Genomic DNA, 22,595 nt, shown 5'->3' on the forward strand with positions numbered 1-22,595 from the left:
CACAAATTTAGACTGCAAATGCATGAATGCTTGTAAGACATTTGTATAATTAATACAGTAAAGCTTAATTTATTACATTAAATTACTCATGTGTACTACCCAATGTGCTTACAGTGCTGAGAAGGCAAAGATGTCTGTGCTGTAAATATAGAAAAGTTTGCAGTTTAATAGTTGTGATCTAAAAACAATGAGTGAGGGGGTTTTCCGCAACACTGCTTAGGTGTGGACTTTATGCGCACTGTCATTTGATATACCTCACAGGCAAAAAAAATATGTTCGAGCAAAAAGTAATTTGTCTCCTATGTACTTCCCTATTATGCAAAGTTGTTGTAAATGCCAGTATACCTTCACATCCAAGGATCTGATTTTAAAGCTGAAATACGTATGAAACAACTTGCTCAGAAGAACTGTGCTTTGCCCGTTTATCTTAGAACGTACATCAAGGAAAGTCTGCTCTTGAAGGGATGAAACACGTAGCTGAATGTTAAAAACCACATACCTACAGTGTTACAATACCACTCATTTGCTCTGTAGCCATTACTCCCATTCTTCAGTTTACAACTTAACACCAAACTCATCTCATTTTGAAGTCTTCCTATAAACACCTTTGATATGCAGTTGCATGTAGTTTCTTCCAGTATTCAAGTATGTGATTATTCCCTATGTCTTTACAATTTGTACAAACTGTCTTTAAAATTTCTAAAAATGGGTAAACTATCGCCCTACATATTCTAAATATGAATACACGCATTCCTAAAGTCAACTGTACAAAAATTGAATATACTGAATGTTTTTCAGAAGCTTGAAAGCTGTCACTGTGTCCATAGGTGTCTTGGTTTATTGTGAAGGTCACACTGATAGATATTCTTTGAGTTTCTCCATGATGGCAGGCATTCTGTCTGTGGGTATCAGCATCACAGTCCTAAAAGGCTTCATGGGCACATCCGTAAATGACCACCTCCCACTTAAACAGGAGTCTGCCTCTTCTTGGACTGTGTAGTGGAACTTCAAGATGGCTTGCTGTAAGGCAAACACGGACCAGGCTTGAAATCAGAGTATAAATATATTGAATAGGTTATCAGATGGCTGTTTAAATAAATATTTATCTGAAGTTTGACATGAGTTAACGAAATGCTGTATTATTACCCAGATACTGTTAAGTAAGTAGCCCTGTGTATAATAAATATTTAGTTAAAACCTTGAAATCTGTGCAGGTTTTTTTTCCCCCCGCTTTACCTCATAAAAGAATTCCTCCTCTGCATTGACAAACATGTATTCCTCTTTGGGAGCTCCTCCTGTGGCTGGGATGCTCTTGGTCTCTTCTCTACAGGTCTTGCTGATAATCAGGCAGTAGTGGCACCTCCCACTGGGCTTATTTGTCCTCTGAGCTTCAGCGATTTCTTCCCTAAAGGACCGTAACATGAAAATCTTTTAACCCACACAAATGGATGTTTTTCCTAGTTTCTATTAAAAATAAATACAGAATGGAATCATTTCCAAATCTCACCACCATATTTTATTAATAGAACACAAAACATCAAATGTTTCATAAATAAAATAAAAAAAGTATTTTGAATTTGATGACCGCAACATGTATTAAAACGTTGGGATGAGAGCAATAAAAAGGTGGAAAAGTAAGTGGTATTAAAAAGAAAAAGCTGGAATCATTTATAGCCAATTAGGTTAACTGGTAAATATCAGTTCCCAGATGTTCAACAGTTGTTAAGAGGGGATCCTACACTATAGTAATCATGGACCTGTCCCAACATTTAAGATGTGTTGCTGCTAATATATTTCATGCAATACTAAAAAGGTCTCAGTTTAAACATTTGATATATTTCATACATTCTACTGTGAATAAAATGCTGATTTATAAGATTTGCAAAGTATTGCACATGTTCTGTCTTATTTCAATGTTTTCAAACACCATCCTGACCATCTTCTACCTGCTCTCACTCCAATAACAAAACACTAAAGATGGAATGAGAAGGTAAAGCAGAACTTACTGGAGCTGTTTGTGCAGTGGAAGGGCAATCTGTGGAGGCACATTGATGAAGCGCTCACTTAGCAGCAGCCCCACAGGCTTGCTGTTATCATTAAAGATCTTCTCCAGCTGTTCTGTCACAATATGAGAAGCATTCTTCTCACACTGATCCACAATCAGCTCCTTCACCTCCTCCACACATTGTACACCCTGTGAACAGTTCCACACGTAGGTATGACAATTTATATTTAAAAAAAACAAAACAAAAACACTGACATATTCCAGCCCATTCAAGACTAATTCGTTTTAGTTTGCTAGTCATCTGACCTTTCTCTCTGTGAGGTTGAGCATGGTGATGAAGCCAAACACTTCATTTGGGTCGTCATCATCGTCGCTGTCTTCGGGCACCTCAGCTTGCTGGAGCATAGTAGAGAGACAAGTAAATAAACAGCTGCTAAGAAATGAATGTGAATGAGCATGAATATCAAGCTTGGGTTTTAAATGATTTTTTTCCCTGTTCCTTTTCCTGGTGGAATGATTGCACAACATAAATCTTTTAAAAAAGAAAACACTTTGGTGCACAAATTTGAATTTATTCCAGCCTAATGTTGCCATCCACTTTGTACAATGTAGCAATGCTGTTAGCAGCAAAGCAGCTCCAGAGCATCATGCTGCCACCACCATGTTTGAAAGTACCGGTATAGTGTTCTTAGGTTCAAAGGATTCTCTGTGGACAGTGAATTGACGCTGGTGTTCCAGCAGTTTCCAGTTCACGGCTTGAACTTTGGTGGTTCCTGAACATCCAAAACAACTCTCAAAACAACTCATCTCAGGGTGACAGTTTAAGTCTTTGTCCAGATGTTGGCAAAGTAGTCCCACATTCGAATAACTGCTCTAGTATTGCTGTTAAAAATAAACTACCAGTTGTAGTAAATAATGATTACAAATAAGATAAATAGGCCTTGGCCTCATCAAGTCAAGACACTGTATAACCTTCAACACCCCTAATCAAAAATGTAAATAAATGTATGTATATATTTCAGCCCTTTGGTTCCTCATGTTTGCTTCTGATCCCATTTGGATTAATAAAACTCCAAAAGAAATTCAAACATGCACTCCCAAATGCAGTTTTTTTAAGTCATTAAGATGTGTGCAGTATGCATAGTTTGCATTAAGATGAACAGTTCAAAGAAATCACTGAAAGCCCAAATTTTCATGACATATATTTCCTTGATCATGTATGTAAACTTCTGAGCACAGCTGTTTTTGGGTTGAAACTGGAGAAATAAACAAAAATAATGAACAAATCCTTTTTATATTTAACTACCGAGTTACTCACCTTGACGACACTTCCAACATGATTTTGTTGGATGATGATGTCTGTCATCTCTGATGTATTCACATGAGCTTTTAAGAAAAGCTGGATCCAAACATAACAGAAATGACGTCAGTGACAGCTGCTTGCACACAGTATTTGAAACGTGAAATAACAATAGTGAACCCAAACCTGCTGCAGCAGCTTCTTTATGCCGTTGAAGTCATTGTCTGAGATGGTGTGAGCTTCAAAGTCTACAACGACCTCCTGAAAGCGTAGAAGTCGTAATTGCAAGTTTTATTGTAACCCATTCTCTGTTTAGTTGTGCGAAACTTTCCGATATGAGTTTCACAGGGTTAACTTATTACAGCGTATTCAAGTACAGTATCTTCGAAATAACATTTTCTAGTATATTAGTTATTTCTTTTCTCACATGATTAACCAAAAAAGTATTTTCATGAGCATTCCCGTTCACATTAGCCCTACTGCTGACTTAGCTAACTAGTTAGCAAGGCCATGCCTCCCTTCTAAGACGTGTTTGTTCTTTTACCTCATTAATTTCCTCATCTGACGCCTCACTGTCCTCTTCTCCGGAATCGTCTTCCTCCTCTGGATTCTCATCGGAGCTGTTGTCACTTTCCTCGGGTTTTTCACCAAAACCTACTGCCCTTTTCTTAGCCAATGAAGCCATGCTGCAAACTTAAAACACACGTGTCTACTAAGTGGGCGGGGCAAAGACTAGCAACTATCAGCTACGAAACTAAAACCCTGAAGCCGCCATTATGGCTCCACATATACACGGCTTGCCGCTTATTAAATCCACATTCAGAGCTTCAATGTCGGCTTGTCGCCTGTTGGTGAAATGGAATAAACCATTCTATAAAACGGGGACAAAAATAAATTCAGATGCCCCCGAACTCTTTGTCACGTGTAGTAGATATTAATTTAAATTATTGATACTATATTTTTAAATTAAATAAACACATTCTTGTAATATTACTTGTAATACGATTATTTTACAAGGTTAGTAAATTAGACAGTGTTCTGTCTCCCCTCCTCGACCGTGGATGATGAAAGTCTGAATGAACACTAGAGGTACATAAATTTTGCCTAATATTTCGTCTTTTTCACCGTTTGTACTTCGTGTCACTGTAGCTATACGCGGATAAAATATTCGTTTCTATCACACTTTATCACAGACAGGTTCTGTTAATGGCTACCGTAGATAGTCTGTCATGCACCGTCTCTTGCTAGGGTAAACAAGAACACTCTTACGGAAGAAGACACTAAACATACACTTTCAACTAAAATGGCCCATTCGCTTAATTTATTCGCTGTTCATGTACAGTCTTATGATCGTGACTCAACAACAGTCTTATCAGCATGTGACCGTTTTAGGGTGTAACGTTGCTTAAAGTGCCTTCACACCCACTGTCCTCAGTGTTTTTGTAGCTTTAAGCCTGTGACTTTACATTATTGCAGACCTTAGTAAACCTATTTTACCTTAGTTTGTTCGGAATTAACCATCTTTGTTATTTTAATAATCCAGTGTTTCAAGATGCGTGTATTGCTGCTTAAAGAACCAAAAGATGGAGAGTCTGGACCTGATCCCTATATTAAGGTACACGCCCTTTACAGTTAAATCAACTAACCTTTAACCAGTTTCTTAAAATTTGTCAGTTGAACAGTTATTATTTTCACTCCGAAGGAGCTGGAATCACGAGGACATAAAGGAACCCTACTTCCGGTGCTGTCTTTTAAGTTTGTGTCATTAAACACTTTGACAGATAAGGTGAATTGTTGTTCCATTGTCCTTTCATTAATTCGTTCATTTTAACAGTTTGCATATTCAATGGATTTATGTATTTGTTGCTTATTCCAGCTTTTCCAACCAGAGAAATACGGTGGGCTCATATTTACCAGTCCAAGAGCAGTGGAGGCTGTAAGGATGTGTTTGGAAGAGGATGAAAGAAGGGAAGGTGATAAACATTACTTTTCTCCAAGCTTCTGTATATCATTGATATAAATGACTTTTTTTTGGTAAAGATCTTAAAAATACAAGTTAAGTTTGTGTAGTACATTTCTGTAATGCCCAGTGTATGTTGTGCTTTTGAGAATGGCACAAAGCAGTGAAAAACAAATGGAACACCAAGTCCATCTATGTGGTTGGGAAGGCCACCGCTTCATTAGGTGAGTCACATCTATGGACAAAGGTAATTTCTTCCAGAATCCTCCTTTGCGTCTTGAGCTCCTTGTAAACTTGTGCTAATTGCACCAGAGTGTGTCGGGCACCTGGTGCTCATAGTGATGTGTGAAATGCTTTGTCTACCTTCAGCCATTTGTTATACACAAGTGACAGTTTGTCGTTAGTGATTGTTCTGTGTCTTTACAAAACAAGCAGGTGCAACAATTTCTACATGTGTGCTTTAGCTTCTTCTTTTCAGTAACATTTGACAGTGGGTTTTTATTTTGAGTCTCTCAGTGAGTTTCTAATTTAGTTATTGAATTAGTTGAAACGATTGAATGTGTTTTCTCTGCCACACTCTTATGTCAGTATTTAGCAGACTGTGCAAAAGTATTGAGCCACCCTCATTTCTTTGTATTTTACTTCCAAGGACTCAGACGTCCTTGTAATTCTTCAAAGTGCTCTTGAGTTACTCATCCAGGCTTTCAGAAAGTCTTTCAAATTTGTCTTTTTACATTTGCTGGTTTTTCCACTTATTTTCAATCCAGGCTTTGTACTGTGCCATTTTCAGAGGAATGTGGTTTGGTTGTTAAGCCACTTAACACTGGCCTATGAATGCATCAAGTATAAAAAAATGCACCCAAGTCAAGGAATGAACAATTGTTGTGTCTACACATAGCAGATAACTTAGAAAAGACTAGACCGTAATGTCTTTTTAGTGTTTTCTGCTTTTAAAAACATCGCTGCGCCTATTTCCCATTTTCTAGCAAAATATAAATAAATGTGGGGTGGTTCAAGAATTTACCACATTACTGTAAAGCTTATCAATTTTTTTTCCTTTTCATGATTTTTATCCCATACAGTACAGAATCTAGGTCTGAACCCTTTGGGAGAGGACACAGGGACAGCAGAGGTGCTATCACGACTTATTATTGAACGTACGGCGTAAATTTGGAGTCTCACATTCCTCACAGTTTAATTTTAATAGTAATTTTATGATTGCTCTTATTACTCATATGATCTCACGTATAATTCCCGTCATAGGAGAGGCCACCAATATCCCACCGCTTTTTTTCCCCTGTGGCTCAATCAAAAGGGAAGTCTTGCCCACGGCTTTAAGGGAAAATGGTAAGCATTCCCCCTGTTGTGCCTGACAATTAAAAGTCAAGGTGATAAAATTCCCATTGGGATTATTCTAATTATAAAATAATAATTGCACTATCTTTATCACTGTTGGGATCTGTTTCTTTGTTTCCAGGAGTGCCCCTAGAGACATTAACTGTCTATCAAACAGCAGAGCATCCCAATCTGGAGAAAAATCTAAAGAACTATTTCAAAGAGCAGGTAAAGTGTCATTCTTATTGCTTGTATTTATTTATTTGTTTCAATATAGCAGCTGTTCATTTGTTTGTGTGCTTATAGGGCATTCCAGCAAGCATAGCTTTCTTCAGTCCATCAGGAGTGAAGTTTTGCCTTGAAGTGGTGCGGAGGCTCTCGGCTGAACAGCTGACTCAAATAAAGGTGCATCTTCCTCACAGTCATACACAGATAGATTTAAATAATGCATGAATCTGAAGTGCTTAACAGAGCTTTACTCACATAAATGTCTTTGTTTCCAGTTTGCAGCCATAGGGCCTACTACACAAGATGCAATAGCAGCAGAAGGCCTTTGTGTCAGCTGCACTGCAGAAAAGCCAACAGCTGAACACCTGGCGATAGCGATAGCTAAAACTCTGCAGTGACCAGCTTTTAAAATCCACCTGCCTCATCTTTGGTGTTTGTTGTTATTATACATGTAAATATGTACTGTTATTTGTGTATTTTACTGGTTTACTGCTCATCTTTATTGTTGTTGGACACATGATTCTGCTATTTTTGCACTGAAAGAAAAAAGTTATTTTTTGCAGCACCAGAGCCAGGAAAGTCTAAGATAAAATTATAATTAGCTTTATATGATGTAAGAAAATGACTGAGAAAATAAAAGGCAATCATTGTGATAATATTGAAGGTTTTGTCTGTGGTAATTGCTTGTGTGTGTTTGTGTGTTTATTTCCTGTTCAACACAGTGCTTGCAGGGGTCATCCCTGTCTTTTACTGTCCACATGAAAGTGAAGGTTTTAACATCTTTCCACGGATCAGCTGCAGTCCATTTAAAACCACTGAAGCTTGTATAACATAACCACAGAGAAAGAGTCAAATTGAACAGTTGTAGATTGTAAAAGTTTACTTTTCACGCAGAGGTGAAGAAAGCAGGTTACATCTGTAGAGTCACACCTCTGAGGGGTGTGGAGAAGCAAAGGATTTGCTTATAAAGCAGCGTTGCTCCTCACTCGTCATCATCTCATCTTGCATATAGACCTGGGAGTACACCGCTAAAGGACACGATGCTGAATTTAATCCAGCTGATATTTATGTTCTTTTTGACCAACATTAGCGCAACTGATGCAGAGAAACTTTTCCATAATCGGGATCATTCTGATACACAGACACTTAATTCTCACAAAGCTCAGGCTATAACAGACAAGTACACAGCTGAGGTATATTGTTTTTTTTTTTCTTCGTTTTTGACTTCCTGTGTTTCTCAAACGTCAGCATCCATTTAACCAGACACAGGATTTGTCTAATGTAACCCGTGTCTTGTTTTAGTTATTTCTCTCTAGATATGGATTCATCAAGCCAGTTAACTGGGAGGAGGTTCGGTTTGAGGATTCAGACACCTCTTTCAGTGGTGACTTCCTCGACGATCTTCAAGCCACAATCCAGGAGGGAACCTCAGTGTCTTACTCGAGGGCTGCTCATCGAGCTGGTGATCAGCAGGGCTATAACCGTCAAAATGAGAACCAAGCCTTTATTTCAGCACTTAAAGAGTTTCAGAGGGTTTCAGGTCTGCCTGTTACAGGGGTGTTTGATGAGGCCACCAAGTTAGCAATGAACAAACCAAGGTGTGGAGTCCCTGATAAAGAGACTGGTCTGACCATCCCTGTCATCACTACAGCACCTCAGAGCAGTGGTGACTTTGATTTTGAAAACAGTACCACTGACAGTTTTACTGAGACCAACAGGAACAACACAGCAAGTGACATAATCAGTGGCACTTCTTTAGGTACTGCAAATTTCTCTGAAGACAACATATTAAATTTTAATGATACAGACGGTGTGTTCACAGCCATTTCCAATGACACCAGCATGAATTATACAACGGAGCTTTTAAAGATCACTTCCCTAAACAGCTCGCACGACAGCAGACCGGGCAGCCAAACGGGGAATATCAGTGCGAACGCGCATCCGAGTGAAGCAGTGAGACGCAAGAAGGAACCTCTCGCAAGTCTCATATCCAAAAGCAGGCGGAAGAGAGATTTGACTCCAACTGGCCACATGGCTTTTTCCAAGAAGGTGTTAAACTGGAGGCTGATAGGAGAAGGCTACAGCAGCCAGCTGACTATTGACGACCAGAGATACATCTTCAGACTGGCTTTCAGGATGTGGAGTGAGGTGTCGCCACTGGAATTTGTGGAGGATACACATGCCCCATTGGAGGATGTTGACATCAGGCTGGGATTTGGTACAGGTGGGTTTTAGTCAATGTTTATTTGCTTCATTGCAGCATGAAAGCTACTTTTGGCTGCTCCTTTATTCACAGGGGCCACAGCAGGTAGCTCCGCATGTCTGGTTTGGCAGAGATTTATGCCAGATGCCCTTCCTGACACAACCCCAAAAGGATTTGTGTCTTCTCCTGAGATGACACTGGGGATCTTTCACTTGTTAGGTGGATATGTAAATCACTATTTTTCTGAATAAAATGTGGAATGTTTAGATTTGATCCTTCACATCACTAGTCTGTGAAGGTTAATTTCTCATTTCAGGATAAAAAAGTTAAAGGATGTTATCTCCTTGGCCACATATATGTTTAAGACTAATAAAACATCTGTTAATGAGGCTTATTAAACACAAAAACTAAGTAAACCACCACCAGTCTTCTTAGACTGGCCCTTCTTAGGGTCATGTGTATGTATGTCTGAAGAGGATCATTAATGTTTCCACTGTACCTCCTTTTTGTGCCAAATAACATATTGCATCGTTGTGAAATTCTTTCATAGGAAGGCATCTGGGATGTAATCAGAAGTTCGATGGCACTGGTCAAGAATTTGCCCATGCTTGGTTCCTGGGTGATATACACTTTGATGATGATGAGCACTTCACAACTCCCAATGTTGGCAGTGGAATCAGCCTTCTCAAAGTAATTATATTACCGCACGATCAAAGGAACTGCCAGATTGAAATAATTCCAGTGATTAACAACGCATTGCTCTAACAACGCCTTAAAAATATTAAACCCGTTCAGGTAGCAGTTCATGAGATTGGCCATGTTTTGGGTCTACCTCACATATATAGACCCGGATCCATAATGCAGCCCAGCTATCTACCGCAGGAGTCCAGCTTTGAAATGGACTGGATGGACAGAAAAGCTATACAGCAACTCTATGGTACATGGTTACAGCACCATCTAGTGGTTACTTATACACTCTTAGAGAAATGCACTTTGCTGTATTTTTGCCCTAATTGTCTGACGCAAACCCTTTTTTTTGCCCCACCTGTTGTGCTTGCATTTGACACCAGGAGGCTGTAAAGGTCGGTTCAACACGGTGTTTGATTGGATCAGAAAGGAGAAGACACCCTATGGGGAGGTGGTGATCCGCTTTAACACCTATTTCATGAGAGATGGCTGGTACTGGCTGTATGAGAACAGAAATAATAGAACGCGTTATGGTGATCCAGTTCCGCTGCAAACTGGCTGGCATGGGATCCCAATGGATGGAGTAGATGCACATGTCCATGTCTGGTCCAGGAGAAGAGATGCTGTATATTTCTTCAGAGGTACACTAAGTGGAGAGTTATACTGTTTGAAAAGAGTTAGTGAACAAATGAATACTTGGTGAAAATGTAATTAACTTATTTATCTACAGGTACTCAGTTCTGGAGGTATGATAGTGAGAACGACCAGGTGTTTGGACAAGACTCTGAAGGCCACCATTATCCAAGGTTAATCTCTGAAGGATTCCCAGGGGTGCCAAGTCCTATTGACACAGCCTTTTATGACAGGAGGGACTCCCACATCTACTTCTTTAAAAACAATCTTGTAAGTGCAATATTACCTGGCTGTCAGATATTATTACACTAATACAAGAGCAAAGACATGAGGTTCAGTAAGAAAGTAAATTAGGAAATATTCATGAAGTGCTTAAATGACAAGCTGGAATGATGTGGTTCGATATTAAAACACACAGACCATTATACATTATACATTATTTAGACTTAAAATGTGGCTTAGGCTTAATGGTCATTAATCAAACTGTTTCCATCTGTGGTTTGCAATCTAGCAATACCGATTAGCAGAACATGCAGATATAAAAAGCAGAGTCCTGGAGAAAACCCAAGCTAATTAATTGTTTCTTAGGATTATGAGGGAATGTCTTCAAGCAAACAAATGCACTAAAGTTCCTCTGTGAATTGTTTGCATTGTATAATTGAATTGATTTCTGCATAACAAAAAAAAGAGCAATTATCTCTTTGAACAGGTGTATGCATTCAGCATGGAAGCCAACAACTTGGCAAGAGGGTTCCCAAAAAACATCAGAGATGTTTTCCCTCCTGTGGTGAACACAGACCATCCAGATGGCAACATTGACGCTGCCTACTTCTCCTACACTCACAATGCCATCTTTCTACTCAAGGGCATACGCTTCTGGCAAGTAGTGGGCAGTCGTGATCGCTGGCGACGGCCCTTTCTGCCACGAAATGGCCTGCTGCCACATAAGGAGGTGGATCAGCATTGGTTTGATATCTGCAATGTTCATCCCACTGCACTCAAACTAACCCGCTGAGAGTGTTGCAGCAGAGATGTGATAGAGCTTGCTAAAGTTTGCATATGTGATCTACTGATTTCGTTTTATGTACACATATTGTCAAGCTGCAATAACTGTCTAATTTCTAGGAGACAACAACAATTTTGAATTTTGTTGGCTAATTTTCACCGAGGTGTGTTATTTATATATGTAACAGCTGCTCTTTCATTCCTTTTCTCTTTTTCGGAGCAGTGCTGAATGCATTCTGCCACAAAAACAATCCTAAAGGACTTCCTATTATTGAGATATTCAGAGAATACATGTATGTATAATGTAGATAAAGCCAATAAATGTTTTGCTGAGCTGCTCAAAATGATATTTGATGTGCTTACTGTAAGTGCACTGTGTAGGAAAATGCTTTCAAATGGCAAATGTGCAAAATAACATTAAAACAGGCTTGTGCGTACTGTGAAGTGACTTCTTATGTCACATGTAATCTTAAGAAAACCTCTAAGAAGATTTGTGGTATTATGAGTGTATAAAAATAGAATTTTGCTCAAAGTGGAAGAGCTGGTTTCAGGGTAAAATTACAGATTGAAAGCATCTTTCCTTTGACGTAACAATATTGAAGAAAAAAAAGACATCAGATTTGTATCCTCGGATTGTTTCTTTTTGGTACAGTATGTGCCTGGAAGGGATACAACATTATTCTCTCAACTTAGATTGATGATCGAGGTGTAGATATACAGTACTAGTCCCTATTGGCACGACTGGATGATTTGATAATTCTATATTTGTACGAAACTCTCAATTCCTGTAAATTATACTTGTAGAAATCCACATCTGCCTGTAGGCATGAAAGAAAGAACGAAAGAAGTGACCTGGAAGCCATGAAACTTCGTCTTTATTAAAAACCCTTAAAAGTTAAGAGCAACTCTTCCACTACAATAGGGTTTTTTGGCTGAGGGAATCAGATAACCCCTATCAATAACAACCTGGAGGTGGTGGAAAACAACTATCGAGACATCGTATTTTTGAATGCCCTCTCATTATGTAAGACACACTATCAATCAAAAGAGAGCCTTTTGAAATGCGCACTGAAGTAAAACGATTGAACAAGGTGCCACAATACTGTTATATTTTATAATAATGATTTGAGCATGATGCAAAGAAACAGGCATTGATTCTGTAATCAATATGTTACTTGAAGACGCTTATTAATTCAGCTCATCTTAAGAGATTAGGCTCCTGGTGGGCCCCAGATAACTAGCATTGTGCTGCAGGCGCTCTATAGGCTATATTAATAAATTAAAGTAGAAATCAATTACAAGCAAAGGAACAAAATGTTGCGGTAAGTGGAGCTACATAGAGGGTTATCATGGGATGATGAGTGTACTCACACAGCTATAGAAGGAGCTTCTCTGTCTGCTCATACCTCTGCTTGTTTTTTGAGATAATGTTTTGTTTTTTCTTGTAAGATTAAAGAGATTTCTGTGATTTAACAGGATTAGGCAACATTTTAGTGATTATTATAAACACGAACTTCATATTTAAAACGCAAAGTTAAAGAAAATTAGAAAATAGTATTTATTAAAATACTATATTGTAATATTAACAATCAAGAGAAATCACTTACATATACCCAGGGTATTGTTGTTTGAATAAAATCAGCTTTTATTCTGCAAATCTCAGCATAAAATATGGACACAGGAATGTTGAATTCAGTACATAAGATGATGCAGTGCAGTGCAGCCATTTGATCTGTTTGTTTATCCCATTATGAGGCACCATACACCTCCTCCATCCTGGAATTTCACATGCAGCAAAATCCTAAATACAAACTGTTATTCATGCATTCATATGGTCCCCAGCAGCTCACTGATCTGTGCTTTTGCACTGATGGTACTGCCGTTGAAACTCCCTTCCCTACACCTCGGGCCTCTTTGAATGCGACTATGATAAATGAGATCAGTCATGCTGATGAAGCTGCAGCAGCCCCAGAGAAATACAAAAACCTGTGTCGTTGCAATTCACATGGGAGGCACTTTAGAAACTGGAGAATGGGATGAAACTCCCGCAGCACATCCATATACTGAAAATCCCCAAACTCTTCCAAGACATAAAAATAACTTTGAATACTGTTGCCTTATTTATATGTCTCCAAGGGATTTTTTTTCTTAAAACATGGAAATAAATGATTTCTGGTGTTATTTCAAATGAGGATCATACAATTATGTGTTTTTGCATTTGTCAAGGGATTAGTTCAACAAGCTGTTGCGTGTAGGTTGTGTGTTGCATTTAAATGTAGAGATTTTTGTCTGTGAGTGTTTTAATGATATCCTTGCTGTCCCGTGTCTGGGGTTGAATTAATAATGAGTGCAGGAATTTTATCACTGTTAGTGTGTTCATAGAAAAATAACAAATGTCACATCTTGTTGGAGCGAATGGTAAATACAGTCTCTTTAAAAATGGGCTTTATATTAATTCACCCAAAAATCTTTCGTGTCCAATTCACCACCTTCCCTTGTAGAACAAAAGGCTCACCAAGTTGTAGCCTGATTAGAAAAAATAATGATAAAGTATTGATTGCTGTCATGGACCTTTTGAGCTTTTGTATAGTATTTTCTTATGGGTTTTTTGTTTGTTTGTTTGTTTTCCATTGGGGGAGAGGGGGGTAAGTTTAAGCTTCTTTATTCTTACTTTTGAAATGCAGTTTAATTTTACCTTTTGAGTTTCCCTGTTTTGTGTGTCTTACCTTCTGTTTTACATCCTGTATCATTATTTATGGATTTACTTCACCTGCCTCTTCTTCCCCAGCTGTTTCCATTCTCCCTTATTACCCTTAAGTGTATTCATAGCCCTGCCCTTCCCTTCAATCCTTTGTCAGAGTGTCTGTTTACCTTCTGTTGTGTGTGCGCTTTGTGCCTTCTTTGGGATCTATGCCCTTTAGTCTTATCTGCTTAACCTTACAGTACCTAATACCTTTGGATGACAGCTCAGTACTAACTGAGTATTTTGCTCAAGTACAGGTTTAATCTGCTTAATCTATTTATTCTACTATTATTATTTATTTGAAAACTTGTATTTCTTATTATTTTGCAGATTAATCATATTATTATCAATTAATCTATCAAGCAACATCTCAGGAATTAAAACTGAAAACAGCTGAAATATGAAATAGATAAATGCACATCAGTGATTTTTTATTTACCAGTAACTATGATCCATTGATCCAAAATAATTTAGGTTTTATTAATCTGGAAAAAAAAACCTCAATTGTATATTATAAATATAATTTGGGGACTTTTAAGCGGTGCACAACAGTTAAGCTGCTTAAGTATGATAATAATTATTACTTAATTAAAAGGTCTAAACACTGTTTAAACCAATTATCCGACACAAAGGGAGATTTCCGGAGTCACTTTTCACATAGCAAATCTGTAATAAGACAATCATCAGAAAATCATAGGCAATCATTTTTATGCTAGTTTTCTTCACTGATTTTATTTGTGATCAAATCTTCGAATTTCCCGGTGTCTTGACATCAAATAGCTCAAGCATTGTGTGACAACAATCAAATCAAAGACAAAGGCAATGCAATGTGCAAAGGCTCCACACCTATTCATTTCCGGGCAGGTTTTCTTTTATTAATCTGTTCTCAAAGTCAAGGCGACGCTCCACAGGATACATACAAAAGCGGAATTGTGCTCCTTATCATAAGTACGCTGCTATGATTGATTGAGGGCTCTTATGGTAGTTTGAATAGGTTTTTTACAGCTATTAACATGCAAATATTAAAAAAAAAAACACAACAACTTTCAGAATAAAATATGAAGCTATTATTTCTTCTTATTCTAAACAGCAAATGCAATAAGAGCAAGAAGTCAATCTCCTGATAATAATAAATTTGCTCTGAGGTATTTACATTCCCATCCTTCCAATTACTTATGCATCTACGCCAGCATTTAATCTTTGTCAAACTGTTCTGCACCTTCGGCAGCCTATAGCTTAGCACCTCCCTCTATGAAGTGAAGTCTGGTGTAAATGCTCTGTTAAAATGTTAATCTAGTAACATTATATTGTGCCTTGAAGCAGTTAAACTTATCTTCCAAAGTTGCAAAAAAGAGCCCAGCAGAGGGCAACCTCAACACACAGTGCACTGTTGTCAGCATCCATATGAAGTTTTTTGAGGCATCTTTGTGGGTTTTACTGGTAGCGGATGCATGTCTCTGTTGCATTTCTTTCACTCCTTGAATATGTCAGATATATTTTAACAGCAGAAAAAGAAAAGATAGGATTTATTCCATGTACTGCAAATGTCCCCCCCACCCCTTGTCAGCAACCTACTGTGGAAATTTTGACGTGCGTGGGGCGAGAGTGCATCCTGAAATGACAGTTTATGGAAATACAGTTTACCTGGTGTACACACACTCTGTGCTATGTTTAAAAAGGGAATTTGTAGTTTATGCCAAAGATTTCCGACGCCACGTTGAGGTGGAGTGCGGATCAGCATTTATTCTGCAGTAATAAGCGTGGAATTCAGACTTTCCTGAAAAGCGGATTTTCAGTTGAAAGTTGTTTTGAGCATTAACTCTGAGTGGCATCGTTAACAAGGCTCTGGTGTGTTTACAGTGGTTCAAAAAAATCAAGCACTCGGCAAGAGACAAACTACACACAGGAATGCACGGCGATGCTCACAAACATTGACTTTGCAAATGCATACACATGTACACCCCCATTACAATTAAAACGTACAAACTCATACACACACAGATGTCCTCGTACACGTCTCTCTTCCTCCCGTCCATCCTTTCTGCTTCTCTTCTTGCCTCCAGATGAAGAAGTTTGGCTCAAAAGAGAAAAATACTGACTGAATCCTTTGCGACTGCTTCTCAATTTCAAATTTAAATCATTATTTCAAAGGTTTTATCATCAAATAGTTTGGCGCAAAGTGCTCCTCGCTAAGGATCTTTAATGTAGTAGAAAGGTAAATAGGATGTTGAATTCATAAACCCAAGCCTTCATGCTCTCATTATACTGTGGAGAAGAAGAAACTCCATTTGTGTGATTGAAAACTGTGTAAGTGTGGACTAAAACCATATTTTTATATGGCAGAACAAGTATCTTTGCCTTCACATTTCTTCTTGTTTATACATGCAAGCAGGAGTTTCTATGCCAAATAGAAATAGTACAGTAATTACAAATCTTCTCTAGAGAATACCCCATGTATCAAACAGCCTAATTTGAATGAGGAATCCAAATCATGCAAGTGTAATTAAGTATTGTGTAGCCTCATGCATAATGCAGAATTTAGGTATTGACTAAATACCTGATAAACAAATACTGTGAGTGTGGAGGAGGATATGTTTGTCATACCACAAGCAACCTTCCCAACAAATCCAGTCAGTTCGCTAATTTGCCTCCATATGTGGCAGGGGAATCTCCCACCCGCTGCAAACTGAACCTTGACCTTTGGCTAAGGAGGAATTTTGGAGACAAAACAAGACATGTCAGTCTGAGTGGCAACTGCAGGTCAAGGGGGGAGGGAGGAGGTTCTCTTATGCATGGCCGCACAGAAGTGACTACCAGGCCACCACTTTCATTTACAAGCCTGGGAAAGTGACAGGAGTTGTGCGTGCCATGGCAGACAAACAAAGGGAGGAAATAAGAAACGTAAAGCAGTCTGAATACTGGGCTAGAGGAAGATAAGAACACCTAATGCTTGAGCTATCTTTGTGTTTTATTGTATATTCAAGATGCACTTTAAAGGAGGAAAAAAATCTCGCTGTGCTGATTTTTTTGTACTGGAAGTATTTATTCAACACAAAGTGGTTTCTCTGAAAACTAACATTTGTAGAATCGCAGTGTGGGTGATCAAATGTAAGAAGACACTGTTTCTTGAAATTAAACTAATATTGCTTGGTACACTTGATAAGTTAAACCTTTGCAGAAACCAGACGTTTAATTAGTCCGAAAGGAGTTATGCACTGTTGCTGTTACCGAAAGCCTTTTGATAGCTACATCAGCGGCAGCAGAGTTCTTTTATTCGGTTTCAAACGTCCTCATTTTACAGCGATCACAAGTTCCAGCTTCACACATTCACACAAAATATGGTGTGATGTTGTTACAACCTGTCAACAAAATTGTCTCCAGTCATTTTACAGCCACATCTGCTTATAAGACTACTTGCACATTCAGAAGAACCAAACAAGCAATTTGTCAAGTGGTTGACAACTGGATTTTGGCTTTCCTCCTCACTCACTCTGTTGCTCCTTTCACATGCAAAACACCCACCACCTTTTAACCATCATCTGTACCTCCTCTATCTGAAGATCGAATCCTGATTTTATCCTCACCTCACTTCCCCAACCCCTATTTCTCCTCCTTCCCCCTCTTGCCTCACTTTTCTACCAGAGGAACAGATGGGGTGGAACTCAGGGGAGGGGGAATGATGGCTGGGTTTGAATTTAACAGGGGGACAAGGTTGCTACACTTTGTGTTACATGCCAGTCCTGTTTTTGTGTCCAGGTTTCACTTTCAGCTTAAAATTAGGTTGGAAAACATTAAATGGGGTGACTAAAAAGTCACTCATATCATTGTAGACGTACACAGAAGTTAAGCTGAGTTGCAGTTCCTGCTACCTGGCCCACCCAGGCTGATGGTTCACTGGATAGATGTTTTAAGTTATAGCAGCGGTCCCCAACCCCCGGGCCTCGGGTCCGGGAGTCGTTTGGTACCGGGCCGCGAGAGTTGAGGCTCAGGGGTGAAATGTATGGTTTTCAGAGTTTTTATCGGTTTTCAGCGTTATTTTGTTATCGTTTTTATCGTTTACTCGGTTTTCCTGGGTCTTTTCACGTCTATTATGAATAAATCTTCTTTTTTCGGTACCGGTACTAGTTTTATTTTGTTGTATTTATCCGCGACACCTTAAAGGCCAGTCCGTGAAAATATTGTCGGGCCTAAAATATTGTCCGTGGCGCAAAAAAGGTTGGGGATCGCTGAGTTATAGCAACTCCCTGCAATTGCTATACATCTGCATGCCACTTTCCAACCCAGCCCTACCTCATGATCATCATCTACTAAGAGTTCACATCCACTAGCTCGCTGGGGCCTTTCTGCATTGACTTGTCACATTCTCCTTGTGTTTGGATAGGTTTTCTCTGGATTCTCTGACTTCCCACAGTCCAAAGATGTGTATGTTAGATTAACTAGTGATTCTAAATTGACTGTAACTCTGAGCATGAAAGGTTGTCCCTGTGTCTGAGTTAGCTAACACCCTACTGGGGTACACCCTAACAAGTTGTCCAGGGTGTACCCTGCCTCTTGCCCTATGACCTCTGGGATAGGCTCCAGGCCAACCTTGACACTAAATTGGTTAGTAGAAGTGAATGGATGGATGCTTCAGTTTTTAGTATCCCAGCATTGAAGATGCTGGTTCACTGTCACTCACCCTTAAGAATACTTGAGCAGTTCTTCTCTCTTACCCTGATAACTGAAAAATGTCTCTTGTAAAACAGGTATTTTTTCTGATAATCTCACCGACCACTTTCTTGTAACTTTCGATCTGTGTTGTTACAATGTTGCCAAAGGAACACTTTCAGATGTCACAAGTTATCTATAGAGTCCAGTGTTATCGTAACCTTTACAGGATTATGGTCTGGAGCTAGAAAATTATCGGCAGCTATGTGAGCAAAGGGCTGGTATGTTCTTACTTAGTCTTGGTAGTGCTTCGGCTCTCTTTCAGCTGCCTCAGGAGCACTCCCTGGGCTTGCCACCCTTAACGAAGCCCCTAGTCCACGCAGAATACACTACCCCTTCACACAGACGCTGGAAAGAGTGAACGACTGCCACTTTAACCCAGAGATTCTATTCTGAGGGAGCTCTGCCATAAAAATAACACAAAGCACCTTGCACATGATGAAATATCTCTGCAATGTTAAGTCTCTAGTTTTTAATTTGTCAGTAAATGTGTAGTCAAGTCATTATCTCAAAATCTTCTCCTTCCATCCTTCCTTCCTCCCTTACTTCCTGTTCTTTTTGTTAAACACGTGTTAAAATGTCCTGCGCTCATACAATATATAAAAGATGCATTTCCTAGCACCTACTCACTAAACCCAAACAGCAGGATAGCTGTTTTGCAGCATTGCAACTGAAACCTATTTGAAAATAAACCTCAGAGCTTTTCCAAACAGCTGCCATTATTCATGAATGTCAGCTAAGGGGTGTATTTCATATGTCACTGTCAAAGAGATTATATTATGTTACAACCTCTGGCTGGTGTCGGTAACGTGTTTTTAATGTACCAAACAGTGCATCAATAAAATAAATATTGCATGCTTTTCGCCTTGAAGGATGCGGTGTATATTCTAACCTATGCTCCAGGAAGTGTCGTGTGTCAACCATGAGAGAATTATGTCTTAGAGGAGAAGCGCTCTCCTCCTTAATGTTCATGCATTACATTTTGGAATACTCAGTAGACGGGAATCTTGCTGGGAGCTGGAGTTTGGGCTTTGGCTCACTCTCATGTAGGTCACACCTTATAATGGCAAATTTAAAAGTTCTTGCCACGACTCTGTTTAGAAAATGAGAAGGAGGTCCCCTGTGTGCATGTGTGTCACGGATTTAAACGGTACCATTTCACCTCCTTTCTGGAGTGTTTTGTTTGATCTAAATGAGAATTCGGAGAAAGTGGAGCAGCTTGTGAAGGAGCAGTGAGAAATCGAGACTGACGTTGCCACCTCATAGCCCTGAAATTGTGTGGAGTAGTTGTGCCAGTGTCTTTGTTTGGAGATTAATGTTGCGTCAGTCACATTCTTTGTATGAGGGACACTAGCCAAACTGCATGGTGAAATCTAGCTACATCAAAAACACCCATTTTGATGCAGAGGAAAATAGGAGAGCAGCATTTGGAGGGAATCATAAATTTATCTGACATGCATGGGCTCCCGCTGTTATGAGGTATTGATATTCTGCCAGTCAAAGCTTGCCATTTGTGGCATCATCAACCTCTGTCTTTTAACTTTGTGTGCATGTGTCTTTGTATGTAGGTGGAACATTGCAGGGTTTTGTTATGCGTAGTTGTACACACAGAGTACTGAATTAGAAGGCCCCTCTTTCCATTTTTTTCCTCCCCTTTTCTGCAGGCTTTGCTCAGGGGCATGACACATTTCTGAGGGGCTTTGGATCCACTGGCCTGATAATTCCTTCAATTATTAAATGGTTGGCTGGCAGATGAAGTGAGGCCATAAATAAAGCAAATCTGCGGGCATACAAACTCTGACAATACAAACACTGTACGGCAATCATTTCCTCTGCTCGTCCTTGAAGATACACTACAGTATCCTGAGTCTGTAATTATAGAGATTTTCCTGGGCATTGCTTTGAGTCTCACCACCTGTAATGGCAACAAAGTCAGTAGAGGGTCAGAATCATACACTGAATCCCAGCCAAACTCCTGCAGGAGCGATCTGCTTGTCGGGTCAGCTCTGAGGGCTTTGTCTCTCTCTTTCCGCACTGGTGTTTGTAAAATCAGAAAAGGGTTTTATCGGTGCACGCTCATTGTGAGTCAGAGCATCGAACATGCATCAGATTGTAGCTCTTTTCTTGTCAAGAGGTATGATGCCTGTGATAGAGCTGTGGCGCATAATAAAAAGCTGATCTTCTCCGACACACTATCCTAACTTAGATCAGTCAAGTGTAGGACAAAAGCAAAAGAAGGGCTGCTGTGCTCCGCCCTAATGAAGTTGTAGGTCTTGTTCCTTGCTGCGCTCTGTTGGAGAAACAAAGCTAATCATAGTGAGAGCAGCCCCAGACTGCTACAACAGAGGGACCAGGTGCTTGTTCTTTTCCCCCCCCTTCTTCTTGTTTTTCTTTTTTTTTTTCTCTCAGAGCACCTGCCTTTAACCATCTGCACCTGCTGTCTGTAATAAGACGACGGTGCAGCACTCACAGCACTCCCTGGATGTTCGACAGATACCACAGTTCACTGCGATGATGCCTCAAAGACATACAGAGCACACGTATCTCTTATCTCCTCCTGGGTCTCCGTAAATAAATAAAAAATGGGGGGAGCTGACCTTTTTGTTGCTCCGACAGGAAACCGAACTTGTCATAGCAGAAGCAGAGATTTGGCTTTTTACAAGCAAAAAAGGTTAAAACACCACAGCTTCAGATTGGTGCCACATATAGGAAGCACTGGCCCCTTTTTCTTCTTTTTTTTGCTCCTGCAGTGCCTCATTGTTGCTTGATTTTAATCTCCTCAGCAACAGACTCCTGGTGGATTTGGTTCACAGGGAGGTCAAGGACGAGCCAAACACTCCACCCTCTTCTTCCAGCAAAGCTTGGGAGGAAGAAGATAGACCTCAAAAACTCAGTACTTAATAAACACACCTTCCCCACAGATGAGAAGGTCAATTCTGCTTTTCTTCAGTGTAGACTTTTACCAGGAAAAAGTTCTCTGCCTTCAATCATTAATGATATAAAAAAAATTAATTAATAAATCTTGCTGCGGATGAAATTTTGGACAAAAACCAATATTTTTAATCTATCAAGAAAAATCCAAATTTAGAAATGAATAACGAAAACGGGATGCAACAGAAGATGAACTGTGTGCCACGCTGCGCCTTAGCCTTTCACTCTGTAGCCTTCTCTTTGATGTGCGAGGTGGAGAAAGCATTGCACCTGAGGGAAGTGTGAGAGGGCGATATGGTAGAGAGAAGGGGAAGGGGAGGCTGCAGCACTGTGAGCCACTGCCAACTTACTTGAGTGTCTATCCACCTTAGCCTGGTATAACCATTGCCAGCATTATTGTGCCAGACTCTGCTCTTCCAGATAAATAAATGCTAGACAAATTTCTCTTTGTTAAACCTGTGTCAACTGCTGCATCATAATGAAGGCTGTTGCTGCCAGAGCATGTGTCCAGCCAGTAATGATCCTCCTGTCTGAGAGGACAATGAGGAAAGAATGTATTCATGCAAACGGATCCCTCTGCTGCTCTGTAGACTCTTTCTTCCCGGACTGTCCTGTCTCTGGCGTCATTGTGCATTTGTAAACACAGTAGTCCAGTTACTGTGCGCAATTATCCTTAAACGTATTCATAGGAGATCTGGACTGTAGTCATTCTAATCATTATTCTTATTATACCAACGACTTATCATTCAGCTGACTCCAGTATAACCCCCAGTTAGCATTTGCTTGCACTCAAGAAGAGATTGTTAAATTTAAATTGCAGCATGGTAGGAATACATCGCATCAGTGCTTGACAAAATG

The 22,595-nt window shown here is 39.5% G+C and overlaps 3 protein-coding genes across 4 annotated transcripts; 2 read left to right on the plus strand and 1 right to left on the minus strand.

Annotated features, from left to right (window-relative positions):
* Window positions 1-19: 19 nt before the first annotated feature.
* bccip (BRCA2 and CDKN1A interacting protein) lies at window positions 20-4,088 on the minus strand. Its single transcript, XM_082543148.1, has 7 exons — window positions 3,850-4,088; window positions 3,492-3,566; window positions 3,324-3,404; window positions 2,312-2,401; window positions 2,007-2,194; window positions 1,237-1,405; window positions 20-1,020 (listed from the first exon to the last, which is right to left on the minus strand). Exons 1-7 carry the CDS (start codon window positions 3,988-3,990, stop codon window positions 850-852), a joined length of 915 nt encoding a protein of 304 aa, XP_082399274.1. The 5' UTR covers window positions 3,991-4,088; the 3' UTR covers window positions 20-849.
* Window positions 4,089-4,206: 118 nt separating this feature from the next.
* uros (uroporphyrinogen III synthase) lies at window positions 4,207-7,491 on the plus strand. 2 transcript variants are annotated; one of them, XM_082543149.1, is made up of 10 exons: window positions 4,207-4,394; window positions 4,849-4,920; window positions 5,008-5,091; window positions 5,182-5,278; window positions 5,415-5,489; window positions 6,348-6,422; window positions 6,529-6,612; window positions 6,743-6,828; window positions 6,907-7,005; window positions 7,104-7,491. In XM_082543149.1, exons 2-10 carry the CDS (start codon window positions 4,858-4,860, stop codon window positions 7,224-7,226), a joined length of 786 nt encoding a protein of 261 aa, XP_082399275.1. In that variant the 5' UTR covers window positions 4,207-4,394; window positions 4,849-4,857; the 3' UTR covers window positions 7,227-7,491. The 2 variants fall into 2 exon arrangements, with proteins under 2 accessions (XP_082399275.1, XP_082399276.1); XM_082543150.1 differs by lacking the exon at window positions 4,207-4,394 and adding an exon at window positions 4,405-4,554.
* A 61-nt stretch (window positions 7,492-7,552) lies between these two features.
* mmp21 (matrix metallopeptidase 21) lies at window positions 7,553-11,750 on the plus strand. Its single transcript, XM_082543151.1, has 7 exons — window positions 7,553-8,021; window positions 8,131-9,052; window positions 9,582-9,721; window positions 9,827-9,968; window positions 10,102-10,359; window positions 10,449-10,621; window positions 11,061-11,750. Exons 1-7 carry the CDS (start codon window positions 7,869-7,871, stop codon window positions 11,364-11,366), a joined length of 2,094 nt encoding a protein of 697 aa, XP_082399277.1. The 5' UTR covers window positions 7,553-7,868; the 3' UTR covers window positions 11,367-11,750.
* The last annotated feature ends 10,845 nt before the right edge of the window (window positions 11,751-22,595 follow it).

Source organism: Aulonocara stuartgranti, assembly GCF_965226115.1.
Source record: "Aulonocara stuartgranti genome assembly, chromosome: 8".
Classification (NCBI taxonomy): domain Eukaryota; kingdom Metazoa; phylum Chordata; class Actinopteri; order Cichliformes; family Cichlidae; genus Aulonocara; species Aulonocara stuartgranti.